This window comes from Aythya ferina, assembly GCF_964211825.1.
Source record: "Aythya ferina genome assembly, chromosome: Z".
Lineage (NCBI taxonomy): Eukaryota > Metazoa > Chordata > Aves > Anseriformes > Anatidae > Aythya > Aythya ferina.
This window is the reverse complement of record NC_140299.1, coordinates 37480871-37496141: the sequence shown is the minus strand read 5'-3', so window position 1 is coordinate 37496141 and position 15271 is coordinate 37480871. Positions and strand designations below refer to the sequence as shown.

The 15271-nt window shown below is 39.0% G+C and overlaps 1 protein-coding gene across 14 annotated transcripts in view; it reads left to right on the top strand.

Moving 5' to 3' along the window:
* PIP5K1B (phosphatidylinositol-4-phosphate 5-kinase type 1 beta) overlaps positions 1–15271 on the top strand; it is a 119186-nt gene that overhangs the window by 63253 nt on the left and 40662 nt on the right. For all 14 annotated transcript variants that reach the window (XM_084504925.1, XM_084504926.1, XM_084504924.1 and 11 more), the window contains 3 exons: positions 1798–1915; positions 7500–7652; positions 9971–10270. In XM_084504925.1, coding sequence (XP_084361051.1) covers positions 1798–1915; positions 7500–7652; positions 9971–10270 — 571 coding nt within the window. The remainder of the gene's footprint in view (positions 1–1797; positions 1916–7499; positions 7653–9970; positions 10271–15271) is intronic.

Below are 15271 nucleotides of genomic sequence, written 5' to 3'. Positions count from 1 at the left end.
TTTCTTCATCTGTCTCCTATTCAAAAATCTAAAAGTGCATTTCTGGAGCCTGAGAAAGCTTCCTGTCCAGTTAAAACCCTTTAGTTGGCAGCAGTTCAGTTCTGGTAGATTTTGGTGTTACGCACGCAGGGGCAGCTAAATGGGTTGGGGTAAACTTCTACCAGGTAACAATGTGATAACAGGAGACAAGTTCGTAGGACAAGCCTTGATTGTACAGAACCAAAGCTTTTTAACATATTTAAAAGTTTTGGTTCTGTACAATCAAGGCTTGTCCTACGTGTATAGTAAGTTCATGATACATAAGTTAGTCTTTGTAGGACATTTACTGAGTTCATTCCTCTTCACATTTATGTGAATTCCTGGAGTCTTTTTCCTTTGAATTCGTTGTATATTCCTGATGCTAAGCATATAGGTACATAATGCATCTCTGAATAATTTAATTAGGGTAAATGAAATGGATAAAGTATTGTCAGAGGAGCTTATTTTGGCCACCATGTCCAGTATTATGGATTTTATTCTCAATTATTTATAAACTTGTGCAGAGTGACCAAGCTATATCTTAATTCTGTTCTTGCTTGCGTTGAAATCGTATAGAATATTATTCCTCTGTTTAAAGCCTTTTTAAAATGTCCTGCATTAAGAAATCCACAGGCAGTTTTTAATTTTTTTTTCCTTCTGGCAACATCTTCCTGCTTTTTTTCTTCAGCTTAGATAGCATAGTGTTCATCTAAAGAATCATACAACTGCAACCTAAACACACAGTGAAAGTGTAGTATAAAACAAGGAAAAGATCTAAGAGGGCTACATTCTTCTCATGTGCTTCTTTAAGAAAGACTGTCTGCCAGATTGGTCACCACAGTAGTCTTTCTCTATGCCTCGTCTAGCTTGAATCTGTATCTTGTGTGTAACTGCATGCCATTTTCCAGAATTCCCCACAATGTGCACAACCTGTGTTCTAATTTAACTGAACATGTAAGCTAGTGGTGGTTTAGACTGAGGCAAGAAAAAAATGCGATGTCACAGGCAAATAAAAAATAAAAAATAAAAAAAAAAAAAACACTTCAAGGTTACCAACTTCAGTATGTATTTCCAATCTTGTATTGCACTAGCAAGGAAGAGAGAGGTACCATAACTGTAATTAACCTGCAGAAGAAATTAATGCTGCGAATGGAGATTCATAAATAAGGTTGAGCCAGTCAAAGCCTTCTGGCACCAAAACAAGACAGGTAGACCTGCTTCCTTAGCAGTGCTCTGGCAACACAGTGTTGTCCTCTTTGTTGTGATTTACCGTTCTTTTGTACTGTCTCATTTTTAGTATCTTTTCATCTGTTTTGCATTTTCAGTGTCTTCAGTATCTGTATGACTCTCCTGTGAACCAGTTCAGGTCACCAAGCTAGTGTGAAGTTATGTTTTTCTGGGTTAACTTCCAAGCTTTTTGGAAGGCCTTACGTGAAATGGGGTGACCCTTTCTGTGTTAGTAAGCTATTGGACTGGCTTACCCTGGAGGGATGTGTGAAGTTGTAGCAGTAGCTTAAACATGATCTTTGTGAATGTGGAAATGATGGTGAAAAGACTAATGACTTGAAGGAGAGAAAAAGGAATTTGCTGGCAATACTTTGCCTCTTGTGGCTGTTTGTATTACATTGAGTGGTGATACATAAATGCACATTTGTCTGTTCATGACTCTTGTCTAGCAAGGTCAATGATTGAGATAGCTTTACGTTTAAGGATGAGATTTACAGAATGTTGCTATAAATTGATAAATAATAACTGTGTTTGTTTTATTTTCATTTTCAGTGAAGGGAGCAATCTCACCCCTGCTCATCATTATCCTGACTTCAGATTTAAGACATACGCACCTCTTGCCTTCCGATATTTCAGAGAACTTTTTGGTATCAAGCCTGATGATTATTTGGTAAGAGCTTGCAGTTTTCCTATGAGTTATGAATAATTATAATGTATACTCATTTTGTACTGACAGGAGGAGGATGCTTTAATGGTGCATAAATAGGTATAGATTCTGTGTGTAGTGTTTAATAATTAGTGAACATTTTTAGAGATTTACAAAAGTCTTAATTCTTCTTCTTTGAGAAGATTCCTGGAGAAGAAAAAAAAAAGCCTTGTTAATTGACTAGAGTAACTTGAGTAATACTGTTCATTTAGGTCACTGTTTCTGGAGAAGTTATAATCAGTACTTGTGTGCAAGTGCTCTTCTGTTATTTAACTTATTCACTCCATTAAATACATGCTTGTCTGCAAACATTCCCATCTAGCCTTGAGAAAAGTGTGATGGGGGCCTGAAAAAGAAATATTCTAGTGTTTTCTTTTTTCCAGTATTGGTATACTTTGAAGACTTATTCCTCCTTGCTGTTCAGCTGCTTACATGAGAAAAATATTAAGTATTTAGTGTTGTCATAAGAGCAGGCTTTAGTTGGTGGCATCAGATTGTGCACTGCCAGAGACAAGGATCCACTTACGTTGCTTCTCCCGTATTTCTGCTTTTCAAAGGGTATGGTTAAAGGGGACAGCTGGATTGTTTTCTAGATGTTTGTCTCATGTCCAGTTTGTCTCACACTAGTCCATGCAACAAATCAGAGTCCCCATATACGTTAGCAGTTTTGTGCATCAGTTTTATTTTATTTTATTTACTACTTCAGAATGTGTTTTTAAATATTTTTGGTATTAATCATAAATGAGTTTCTTTAAACCAAAGGAATTTGAAAGAAATGCATTAAAAAAAAAAGGATTAAATGATGCTGAAATACCACTTAACATATTACTTCACTGACTTCAGTGCATTTGATTACATTATAACGTTTTTTCTTTATTTTCTTTCCCCTTTGTGGACAATGAACATAAAAGCAAAGTGTAGTTGCTTTTGCTTTTATTTAGGTTGAATGTGGGCGTCTGATTTTAATTCTATAGCATCATGTATGGATTTTGTATTACTAGCCCTTAGAGCAATACTTATATGTAAAAGCAGATCATTCCTTTGAATTACAGATTTTAGTTGCTAGGAAATGTTGTTGGGTTGGAGTTTTATAAAGGTGTAACACGTTTTCTTTTATGGACCTGGGGAAAGACCAAGTATTCAGGCTGTGTTGCCAACTGCTCAAAAGGACTGCACTTAGTAGAGTAAAGCTTCTGTCACCTGCAACTTCTACTACACCTAAAGAACTCTTTGCAGTAGTATAAATTAAAGATTACAGGAAGACCATACTTGGTATTGATATAAATTTGTGCCACTCTGCTTAGCTACAAAATAAGTAATTCCTGATGGAAATTTCTAACTTGTTTTAGAGTCCTTTTGCTGTCTGCACAGCTTGTCACCTTGATCTGTTTCCAAAGAGAAGGAGCAACTTTTTCAGGAGAGGTAGAAATGGAGAAAGCATATTTTTCAGTGGTCAAAAGTTGAATGAAGCTATCCTCCTGTCTCCATGCACACAGCGTAGAAGGGCATTTTGAAAGTGACGCGCTGGGTGGATGAGGGAAAGGCTGTGGATGTGGTCTACCTTGACTTCAGCAAGGCTTTTGACACCGTCTCCCACAGCATTCTCCTCGGGAAACTGGCTGCTCTTGGCTTGGACTGGCTCACGCTTCGTTGGGTTAGAAACTGGCTGGATAGCCGGGCCCAAAGAGTCGTGGTGAATGGAGCCAAGTCCAGTTGGAGGCCAGTCACTAGTGGCGTCCCCCAGGGCTCGGTGCTGGGGCCGGTCGTCTTTAATATCTTCATCGATGATCTGGATGAGGGCATCGAGTGCACCCTCAGTAAGTTTGCAGATGACACCAAGTTAGGTGCGTGTGTCGATCTGCTTGAGGGTAGGAAAGCTCTGCAGGAGGATCTGGATAGGCTGCACCGATGGGCTGAGGTCAACTGCATGAAGTTCAACAAGGCCAAGTGCCGGGTCCTGCACCTGGGGCGCAATAACCCCAAGCAGAGCTACAGGCTGGGAGAGGAATGGTTGGAAAGCTGCCAGGCAGAGAAGGACCTGGGAGTGATGGTGGATAGTCGGCTGAATATGAGCCAGCAGTGTGCTCAGGTGGCCAAGAAGGCCAACGGCATCCTGGCTTGTATCAGGAACAGCGTGACCAGCAGGGCTAGGGAGGTGATCGTCCCCCTGTACTCAGCTCTGGTGAGGCCGCACCTCGAGTACTGTGTTCAGTTTTGGGCCCCTCGCTACAAGAAGGACATCGAGGTGCTTGAGCGGGTGCAGAGAAGGGCGACAAAGCTGGTGAGGGGCCTGGAGAACAAGTCCTACGAGGAGCGGCTGAGGGAGCTGGGCTTGTTCAGCCTGGAGAAGAGGAGGCTCAGGGGTGACCTTATCGCTCTTTTTAGGTACCTCAAGGGAGGCTGTAGCGAGGTGGGGGTTGGCCTGTTCTCCCACGTGCCTGGTGACAGGACGAGGGGGAATGGGCTTAAGTTGAGCCAGGGGAGTTTTAGGTTAGATGTTAGGAAGAACTTCTTCACTGAAAGGGTTGTGAGGCATTGGAACAGGCTGCCCAGGGAAGTGGTGGAGTCACCATCCCTGGAAGTCTTCAAAAGACGCTTAGATGTAGAGCTTAGGGATATGGTTTGGTGGAGGGCTGTTAGCGTTAGGTTGGAGGTTGGACTCGATGACCTTGAGGTCTCTTCCAACCTAGAAAATTCTGTGATTCTGTGATTTACTTCTGAACTGGCATTCAATTTTGGCAGCTGTTAAGAAACTTTAGGAAGTATTTTTGATTTTTGGTAAGAGGAGATTTAAATTTCTCTGTACCACAGCATGGGCACAGTGTACTTGGGTCAATGTGTCTGGGACACTTCTACTATTGCTGTATGTTCCCCTTTTCCTACCTAGGTTAAGGAAAAGCTGAGTGCAGTACTCTGGAGAGTTAAGCAGTTTCAATATTAAGTGCCATCTTTTTATTTAAAATACAGAAGCATATTTTTTTCAACAAACAGGTATTTTTTGAAATATAGTTGGAATTTTAGTCTGTTGTAACTGATGCAGGTTTGCTGTTATGTTTATACTTGCTCTGACACCAAGTTAGAATTCATTTTTGTTTCTGACTAAATGGGCATCATACTGCAATCAGAGCAGGTTTCAGTCCTTTGTAGTCCAGAGGCATATGTGATCAGAGGAGTCATCATAATCATAAAACCAAGTCATAAATCAAAAAAATAATAAAACTATTTTTGGTTTGGAACCCTTTTCCCTATTGATTGTGACTACAGTATTGCTCCCAGAAGCACGTGTCAGGATCCTGGCTGAACAATCTCACTTGTTTTAGTGAAAACTGGATCTGTCTGTCATGCAGTGACCACAATTAGCTTTCAGTATCTAAAATCTTGTCTCTAACTTTACAGTAATAATATAAAAACTGATTGTCCAACTGGGGGTGATGAGAAAGTAAAGTTAAATAAGGCAGAGGATAAATTACAGCAAGTAGAAGAAGCTTTACATGGTTAATTTGGAATGACAGAACTCAAAGATTTACAATTTTAACTTTGACAAAGAGGTTGAGCTCTAATGCACTGTAAGAATCAGACTGAATGGCAAAAATCAATGCATTAGAACAACTTACAGAAGGAAATAGAGACCTTGAGTTGGAAACTTTGTAGAGCACTGACATTTTATAAAGGAACTTTTTGATTATGAAGTCCCTACGTGCTGTGGTTTGAAGGATTTTGTTACTATTCATTTTTAATTTCATTTACTCTCCAGCACTTCCAGTTGCAAAACTAGGTGGGCTCTTTGTTTGGTGTGTAGATTTTAATTTTATAGGAATGAACTAAACCATAAAATGACCAGCGGACAGTATAGGTTAGTAATTCTTGCCTATGCTAAACTGTGTTGTTGAGCTTTAATGTTTAAGATAATTGGTTTCAAATGCATGCAACAATGAAAGTTGTTAAAGAAGCATTTTATATCTTGGCAAGAAAAACTCAGATTGTTATGCAATTGCTGTTTTTCTCTGAAAGCTTGTGGCAGTGTAGACCAGTAACGCTGTTCTATCCTTAGATTCCTGCAATGCTAGGATAAATAGGAAAGATCTCTATTATGAACTGGCACTATGAACTACAGAAGCAGAGAGAGGAACTGGCAAAAAAAATTATTGCATGCAAAAGTTTTAAAAATCCCAAGCGTGGGAAAAGACTCAGCCAGAGCCACTATAAGAAAATGCATAAAGTAGTACTTTGAGTAGATAGAAAGCGTGCTTCCTTAGATCAAGGTTGCGTTGTGTTTTAAGCAACATGTTAACACATGCTTGTTACTTTTTTGTGGGTCAATTGTCTTTGCTATCACAACTACCGGAAATCACAGGACAGATTCTGGGTTAAATTTAATGAAAACCATTTTCAGCGAACAGAACTGGTTAGTAAGTTGTTTTTTTCCCATGGAATTGCTCAACTCATCTCAGGCACTGACTCAATACACCAGGTATTTTTTACTGAAACAGTTACTCGTTTTGTTCTGATAAGAACAGGAGATGTACTGCTCTGCAAAGAATAATTACCTGGTGCTTACATTGCTCACAACAGGGCCTGTGTAATTTTGTTTCTTTCAGAGACTGAAATCTTAAATTACTGGACTGTGTGCTAAATCTCCAAGTGTGTAAAGCTGCTGATATGTAACAGAGGAAAAGATTGTGTGAATCAAAGTTTAATGTTATATTTTAAATAAACTCTGAAGTTTAATATAAACAGATTTTTCTATGGTTTTGGAGCTAAATATATCTTTTCCACTTAGCTTGAACGGAACATGAAGTGTGAATTAATGGAGATCTAATAAATGAACATGAGCCTCTGTGTGAGGTCTGGGTCTACTAGGAAAGAACAGTCCTCAGTTACTTTTTCCTCCTTAATGGGATCATAAATATTACTGTCTCCCTGTAGAAGAGAGCCTGTCTAAACATCCAAAGTAATGGTCCTCCAAAAAGCAATTTTTTGTACTTGCTGACATCTAGTTTTCCTGTTTCAAGCAGGCAAGTAACCAGAAAACTACATTCTCAGTTTTACTGAGATTATTATGTTAATGGTGTCAGCCCTAGCTGCACAGAAGAGGACTTGCCTACTTTCATTAAGTTCAATACCTGTACTTCCTGTGGCTTTTTGTAATGTACTTCCCACACGTGTTTCATAAACAGATGTGAAACATAAATGGTTTTAAAGAAAATGTCATCTTAGGGCTTCTGCATTTGCAGTGCTAATGGCGTGGGGATGGATTGTTTCCGCCTCACTCGCTCACTTCACTCCTGTAAGAATTAATCTGGTGCAGTGAGACATGGAAAGGGACTGTATGCTTAGCTTACAGCTGCTTCTTCCACAGCTGTGCAGCATGTCCTCAAACAAATTACTGTGACCCAGCCTGCTGTACAGTGGCTTTGTTGCAGTTGAAGCCCAAAGGATAGAGCTCCCCAATTATCCCATGTGTATTTACACCTGCAATTATTTGTATTAAGCTTGCGTATAAGTAGTGCATGCATTGGCAATGAAAAACATTTTTTATTTCTTCCAGTATTCAATCTGCAGTGAGCCTTTAATTGAATTATCCAATCCAGGTGCCAGTGGGTCCTTATTTTTTGTAACTAGTGATGACGAGTTCATCATCAAAACAGTTCAACACAAAGAGGCTGAGTTTCTTCAGAAGCTCTTGCCAGGCTATTATATGGTAAGTAATTGAAGACTTTTTCCATCTTTATAAATCATTACCTGAATTTTTCCAGTGTCACTTCACACTTCTAAAGATTCAGTTTCATTTGATGTCTTCTAACCTTTCAGTAACTTTATCCATATTTTTCATGTATTTTTGACACTCTTACCTTTTGACTTTGTACTCCCTCATCCATCAGAAAGAATAGATATAAATCAAGAATAAATTTAAGATGACAGTTGTTCTTTAGCATTCAAGATGAAGCAGAATATCATCGTCTGACTTGATACCAAACTTTGCTTATAATAAGTTAGTAATCAAAAAAAGTTTCCTAAACTTCTAATTCAACTTTTTTTCTCCATTTTGTGTTTGTCTACCCTCTGCATTTCACTCAGAGTGGACAAAGAAACTAGACCGGTCAGTTTCACTTTTGTTTCCAGACTGCTTCCATTTCTCATGTATTAAACCAGTGATGTTAAAAATATTCTTATCAATATAAGTTGTTCAGAACTTAATTTTAAAGTAGAGCTTTTTTTGAGGGCTAATGCTAAGTTGATTGTCTTGGTTTATGTGCATCAGGTATCAGAAAGGGAGACCATAATTCCCAAATAAATGTAACTAAGTTCTTCTTTTTTAAATAAGGCCACCCAGTGTACATGTAAACAGATTCTTCTGGGCAGTAGACAGGACTTTGAAGTATTAGGCTTTTTACTGTTGGCCTGGTTTTCTTTACTTTCTATACTTTCTTAAGTAAACACTTGAAAAGTTACCCTCTCACTTGCACTAAAAATGAGGAATATCATTACTACAGTAATGTAAGTTGGATTCAGTGTTCATTTAAAAAATTTAATGCACTGACAGCATCAAAAAGAAAAAGATGGTAGGTACTTTTGTTGTTCATAATCACAATAATCATCTCAGCATAAGGTTGAATTGATCATTATTACAAGTAAATGTAAGACCACTTTTTTTTCTTAAGATCTTTATTCTCAATGTTAATATATGCAGGGGTTTCCAAAGGGTAAAAGCTTAATCACTGAGATTGTTTCCTATGACTGTACTTTGTTCCTGTAGCTGTATGTTGTGACTTAGTAATAATGCACAACCTGAAGTAGTTTTTCCCCTTTCTTGGTTTTCATGCCAAAAACTGAGAGTAGTTACGTTCAGAAGGATGGGTTTTTGCTCTCAGATATCTCTCTTGCCATCTTCTAGTTATTTTTTAACTTGTTGTGGAATTCGGGTAATTTCACACCTTCTATTCTGATGGTCAGTCATGATTCTGTTATGACCTCAGACTCATGTGGAGACAACCTGGTCATTTGGCACTCACCCTCATTGTGAAAAGTATGGAGACAGGGTTTCTGTTTTTCAGAATCCAGGTCAAAGCAATGAGAGCTTTACTTGACCTAAACTTCTTCCAGCAGGTGGATGCAAAGGTTGTTCAGGTCAGAATAATAAATTAAATCTTTGGGATATGTTTAGGTTTTGCTCAGTCTGTGCTTTCATGGGACATGGAAAAGTAAAATCTGGCATACAAACAGAATCAGAGATTCAGTCATTTTTCAGGACAGTGCATGGCAGGGAGTATGATTGTAGCAGTTTACAGTAGATTGGAACCACCTGGCAAGAAACAGTGTGCAGTAGTATCAGAATCCTTTCTTTTCCTGCAAGACTTCTATTTACCCTTCACCTAGAAGCTAGAGAGCTTCACCTAAGCTCTCTATAGGTACCTTAAAGGAGGCTGTAGCGAGGTGGGGTTGGTCTATTCTCCCACATGCCTGGTGACAGGACAAGGGGGAATGGGCTAAAGTTGCACCAGGGGACGTTTAGGTTGGATATTAGGAAGAACTTCTTTACTGAAAGGGTTGTGAGGCATTGGAATGGGCTGCCCAGGGAAGTGGTTGGGTCACCATCCCTGGTCTTTAAAAGATGGTTAGATGTAGAGCTTAATGATATGCTTTAGTGGAGGAGTGGTTAGTGTTAAGTCAGAGGTTGGACTCAGTGATCTTGGAGGTCTCTTCCAACCTAGACGATTCTGTGATTCACACTGAAAAAGACAGCCTGAGTATGTGGTGCTCTGGGCTTCACAGTAGATTTGATCTGCAATAGACCTCTCTTTCAGTTTCAATTCAGAGTAGTTACTTTCTTGTGTTTATACTAGCTTTCTGAAATTTGGGCCCACAAAGAAAATAAATTGGTCAAAGGAACTATACTGAATAGGGAAACGTGCTTTTTTTTCTTGCTATTTGTTAATGTCCTTTGGCATAAAAATTACATTCTCAAGCATGTAAGTTTCTTTAAAGTAAACATACTTAACAATATCTCTTCTGTTCTAGAATCTGAACCAGAATCCAAGGACTCTCCTACCCAAATTTTATGGGCTGTACTGCGTTCAGTCAGGAGGCATTAATATTCGAATTGTTGTAATGAACAATGTTTTGCCGCGAGCCTTGAAAATGCATTTCACATACGACTTGAAAGGCTCCACATATAAAAGGAGAGCATCAAGAAAAGAGAGAGAGAAGTCCAACCCAACGTTCAAAGACTTGGATTTCTTGCAAGACATGCATGAAGGGTTGTATTTTGACTCTGAAACTCACAGCGCATTAATGAAAACGCTACAGCGGGATTGTCGAGTGAGTAAAAATATTAAGTATTTAAATTTTTGTGCTCACATCTGTTCTAGACTTACTTCAGCAAAACAAGGAACAAGACATGGCTCTCTGTGCTGTTTAACCTCCAAGCCCCTTTCCATGCAATTTAACTAGAAAAATTATGGCTGTCAAAACAGTGATCAAGACTGTATTTTACTTAAATTTATTATCTAAAATCTATTCATGGAAATACAGATTAATCTGGGGAAGTAGTTCTGTATAACTCTTATTATTGTTGTTGTTTTCCATTAATTTGGAGATTTTAATGATTTTTTTTTTCTGATGCACAACAACAGTAGAACTGTTGTGATGTATGATAGAAGTGTATTTAGAGCTACAAGCTCTGTACTGCTTTGGTAAGCCTGTCTCTTTGTTAGTGGATAGGATCTAGCAAACTGAATGGGGAAGGGTTGTCTTGTGTCAGCAGTCTTAGTTATAGAGCAAAGTAATTTCTTCCCAAGTTGAAAGGTAGTGCTTGATGTCTACATAGGCTTTTTGAGGCACAAGAGGACATCTGCTATTATCCTTTGGGAGGACCTTGGTGAATTAAATCAGTATCTCTTGTAGACAGAGAATAGTTTTTAAAATTGCGTTTGTTTTTTTTCCTGTAGCAAAGGTAATAAAATACAAGGTAAGAAAAAGGGGAGATATCCAGGTCTCTCAGGGATTCACAAGATTTAAAGGGGCATGTGGAAAGAAAATCCAGCTCTAAGTGAATCCTAACAGCATATTTTGGTGACAAAACAGCAGAATGGGTAGATTGAACTAATTACACTGAAGGAGCATCCTGAACATCAGTTTGTTGTTCACTGCCACCTGTGGTGTAAGATGGGAAGCATTTTTGCACGAGTAGTACTTTTTGCTTAATACAGAAGTCTGCAATGTCTTGTGCTTGGTTTGTAAAGCTGGGCGACCTAACATTCAACTGCATATTCAGCATTTATCTAATAACATCAGGTGTTGTTCTATCTGCAGCCTCTTGCAGTGAGCACTTTCTAAGCTCCTGCCACATGTGATAATGCAGAGTGCATCAGTAGTTCACATCTGGGGATTTGGACACCCGTTTGCCCATTCTCCCCAACTTGTCAAATGTTACTTATGGACTGAAAGCATGGGAGGTAATCTATTGTGTGGAAAATAAAGAATCTAGAAGAGGGAATGTGATTGAAAAGTACAAGCAAGAATCAATCATTTAACTGTTGCATATAAAGGAGGACTCTTACAGCTTCTTTGTTAGAAAGTATTTGTGAAATCTTGCCATGTGTTAGAGTGCTGAGCTAAGCATCAGCTTTTTCACTGTGTGCGGTCTTAACTCAAAAGTTAGCCTGGGGTTCTTAAAGGCCCAACTAAATGTTACTGTTATAAAAGGAAGGAAAATTATCTTTAAATAGTGTGTATGCATGAATACATACATATATATGCTATATATAGCATGTGTGTGTTCATATATACTGAATGTTTTATATATATATATGTAAGTTAATCCAACTTCTATTTTCTATTTAAGAAGCCCTACTCTGTATTATAAAACAAAGGGAGCATATTTTATGTAGCTGAATTTGCTTAACAAATGGGGTTGGATCTACCTGCCTGCCTTGTACTGCTGTCTTTAGCAAGTTTAGAAGCACTCTGTCCATTTCAATAAAAGTCTTGCCACTGCTTTTTTCTGCCTACATGATATTTGGATGGCTATTTAGCACAAGTTATAACTGACCTAGTTTTTCATAGCTTCAAAATTTTAAGCAATCTCTTCTTTTCCTTGTACTTCAAAGTAAGAAAGTTAGTGTAAACACTAGAATTAAAAATTCATTAAAGGGAAGAAATTATTGATCTTTCCAGTATTTCAGCACTCAGTCATCATCTTCTCTGTTGCTTAAGTTCAGGCTGTATTTTCACATTCAAATTTACAATCAGAATAAGTAAGCAATGCTTTTTATTCTTGCTTCTTTAATATAAACATCCCCAGCTGGTAACTCCTTTTCTCCTTGTGCTCAATCACTAAGCAGGAGTCCTGGCAGACCTTTCTGGTGGCAACAAAAAAAGGTGATGAGGGTCTGCTGGCACTGTATCACCCACCCCATGCTGCAACAAGCCTGCATTCTCCTTGGTCAGCCTTTTAGTGCTGATGGAGCACTAGAAGCTCTTCTTGCTTTCCCTGATACCCCTTGCATGTCTCCCTTCTAGCTGATTTTTGGTTTCACTGACAATACTTGCTGAACCTACAAGCCCAGGCAGTATAACTCAATTCTTCCTTTGTAGCCTATCCATTTTCCCCATCCTGTGTACTACGTTTTCACATTCAAGTCACGCTGTGGTTTCCTTGCTTAGCCAGGCTGGCCTCACGATACATCTCCTCAGCTGGGCTGCTGGAAGACCCTGAGCTCAGTACCCTGAGATTGCACAAGCAGACTGTCCCATAAGGGACTGGTGGGACATGGCTGAGTATTAGCTGTCATGTCACAGCTCTGTACCTTTTTTGAGGCGATGTGTGACCTGTCCACTTAGAGGATGGAGCTTGTAGTGATCTGCCACCGGCTGCTGCTTCCAGCATCCACTCCAGATTCTCTACTTTGGGATAAGTACAGGTTGTCAGTGTTCTCCATCCAGCTCCTGCATCCTCTGCTTGTCATGTTCACACTCAAGGTGGTAGGATCTGAAAGCTTCACTCACATACTTTTTTGCACTATTTGCAGCATATCTAAATGAAGAATTACAACATTTTAGTGTTCATAAGGATGTAACATTCTTCAGTTTATCATACAATACAATTCATACAACTGAAAATTTGAACTCACTTTCAAATTTCAGACTATCACGGAAACTTCGTATAGCTATTGTATTCTTGTGAGCAGGCACTATCATACCTACTGGGGGCAGGGCAGCCAAGTGGTATTAGTAATAAATGTTTTACTGGCTTGAACACCTTTATTGCAAATGTTATATTTAAAGCCTTATCCACTTCAGAGTGCTTTAAAGCCAATGAGCCTGTATTTTGTACAATGGCAAACAGAGCATTGAAAGGCAGTGATTTAAACTACCTTTCTAACTATTCTACTATTAATCTGTATTTTATTTTAGCAATACTGTTGTAGTTAATCTGATCATTGTGTAACATTATTAAAAAAAAAAGGCAGATTCTCCAATTTCCAAGTAAAATTCTAGTTTTACAAATAATAACAGAAGCTGTTCCACTCATGAACGAAAGAAAAGCTTTATCACTCATAAGTGAATACTAAGCAAAACTAAAGTCAATAAAAGTATCAAAGACAGTTTACAGTGCATTTTTAGTTTTCAAAGGTACAGAAAATTCAACTCCACATTGAATTTACTTCTCTTGTGTTCTCTTATAAACACCTAATCCCACAGAAATTCTTTCTGTGTGTAGTAATACTTTAAATATGGATAAAAGCTAAGCTATGTTACTAACTGTACTTTTAGGTAAAAGTAACACGAGCATGACTTGGTTTGTATGAGAAAGGTTAGAAGTGAATTAGAGAAAGGTTAGAAGTGAATTAATACTAGTATTTTATTTTTCATAAGTGTTACCAAATTGAAGGCATCCATTATTGTGTGCTTGATCTTTGCTAGAGCTCTTAAGCAATTTCATAAATACCAATTACCTCTATTCTGGACAGAAATCATAGGAGAAGACACCAGGACTGTCCTGTAGTACAGGGAATTCACAGTCCAAACACAAATAACAAAGGTAGTCTTTTGATGTTCACATATAAAAATTAGGAGTGTTATACATGCCAAAATACTGTAGGAAAGGTTCGCTAGAACATCTCATTAGGAATATGAGCCAGCAGTGTGCTCAGGTGGCCAAGAAGGCCAACGGCATCCTGGCTTGTATCAGGAACAGCGTGACCAGCAGGGCTAGGGAGGTGATCGTCCCCCTGTACTCAGCTCTGGTGAGGCCGCACCTCGAGTACTGTGTTCAGTTTTGGGCCCCTCGCTACAAGAAGGACATCGAGGTGCTTGAGTGGGTGCAGAGAAGGGCGACAAAGCTGGTGAGGGGCCTGGAGAACAAGTCCTACGAGGAGCGGCTGAGGGAGCTGGGCTTGTTCAGCCTGGAGAAGAGGAGGCTCAGGGGTGACCTTATCGCTCTTTTTAGGTACCTCAAGGGAGGCTGTAGCGAGGTGGGGGTTGGCCTGTTCTCCCACGTGCCTGGTGACAGGACGAGGGGGAATGGGCTTAAGTTGAGCCAGGGGAGTTTTAGGTTAGATGTTAGGAAGAACTTCACCACTTCCCTGGGCAGCCTGTTCCAATGCCTCACAACCCTTTCAGTGAAGGAGTCACCATCCCTGGAAGTCTTCAAAAGACGCTTAGATGTAGAGCTTAGGGATATGGTTTAGTGGAGGGCTGTTAGCGTTAGGTTGGAGGTTGGACTCGATGACCTTGAGGTCTCTTCCAACCTAGAAAATTCTGTGATTCTGTGATTCTGTGATTTGGTCCACCCTTAGTTTCTTCCCTGTAGACCCTGAAAATGCAGAAAAACTATAGAACTAGTAACTGTTCATCAAAAGGAAAAAAGAAGGAAGCAGCTTTAAAAACTGGCAGTGTCATGATTATGCAGAGATTCTTTTACAAACTCGTATAGTAACCTAACAAAGCATATTAGTGTAACTTTAAACAGTAAACATCAATGTTAGGAGAACAGGTGTTTACAGGATTTTCTTCTTGTAAATCTTTGTTGTATATATGCGAGCATGTGAAGCATGTTCTTGAATGTCAACTGCTCACATGCAGGAATTTGGGGTATTCTATTAAAAATAGCCTGGTGGCATTTTCCCTTTCCATCTACTGCTGAATCCAAGAGAAAATAAAATTGAAAAGGACTAGTAAGGGTTTATGTAAATGTAGTCTGCTGTAGTAACTGGACAAATTTAAAAAAAATCTTACAAATAGTATTCCTGTTCCTCTTTACTTTGCTGTTAATGTCTGCTCAGTAAGATGTTTATCTGTATGCGCTCTGATAACCTC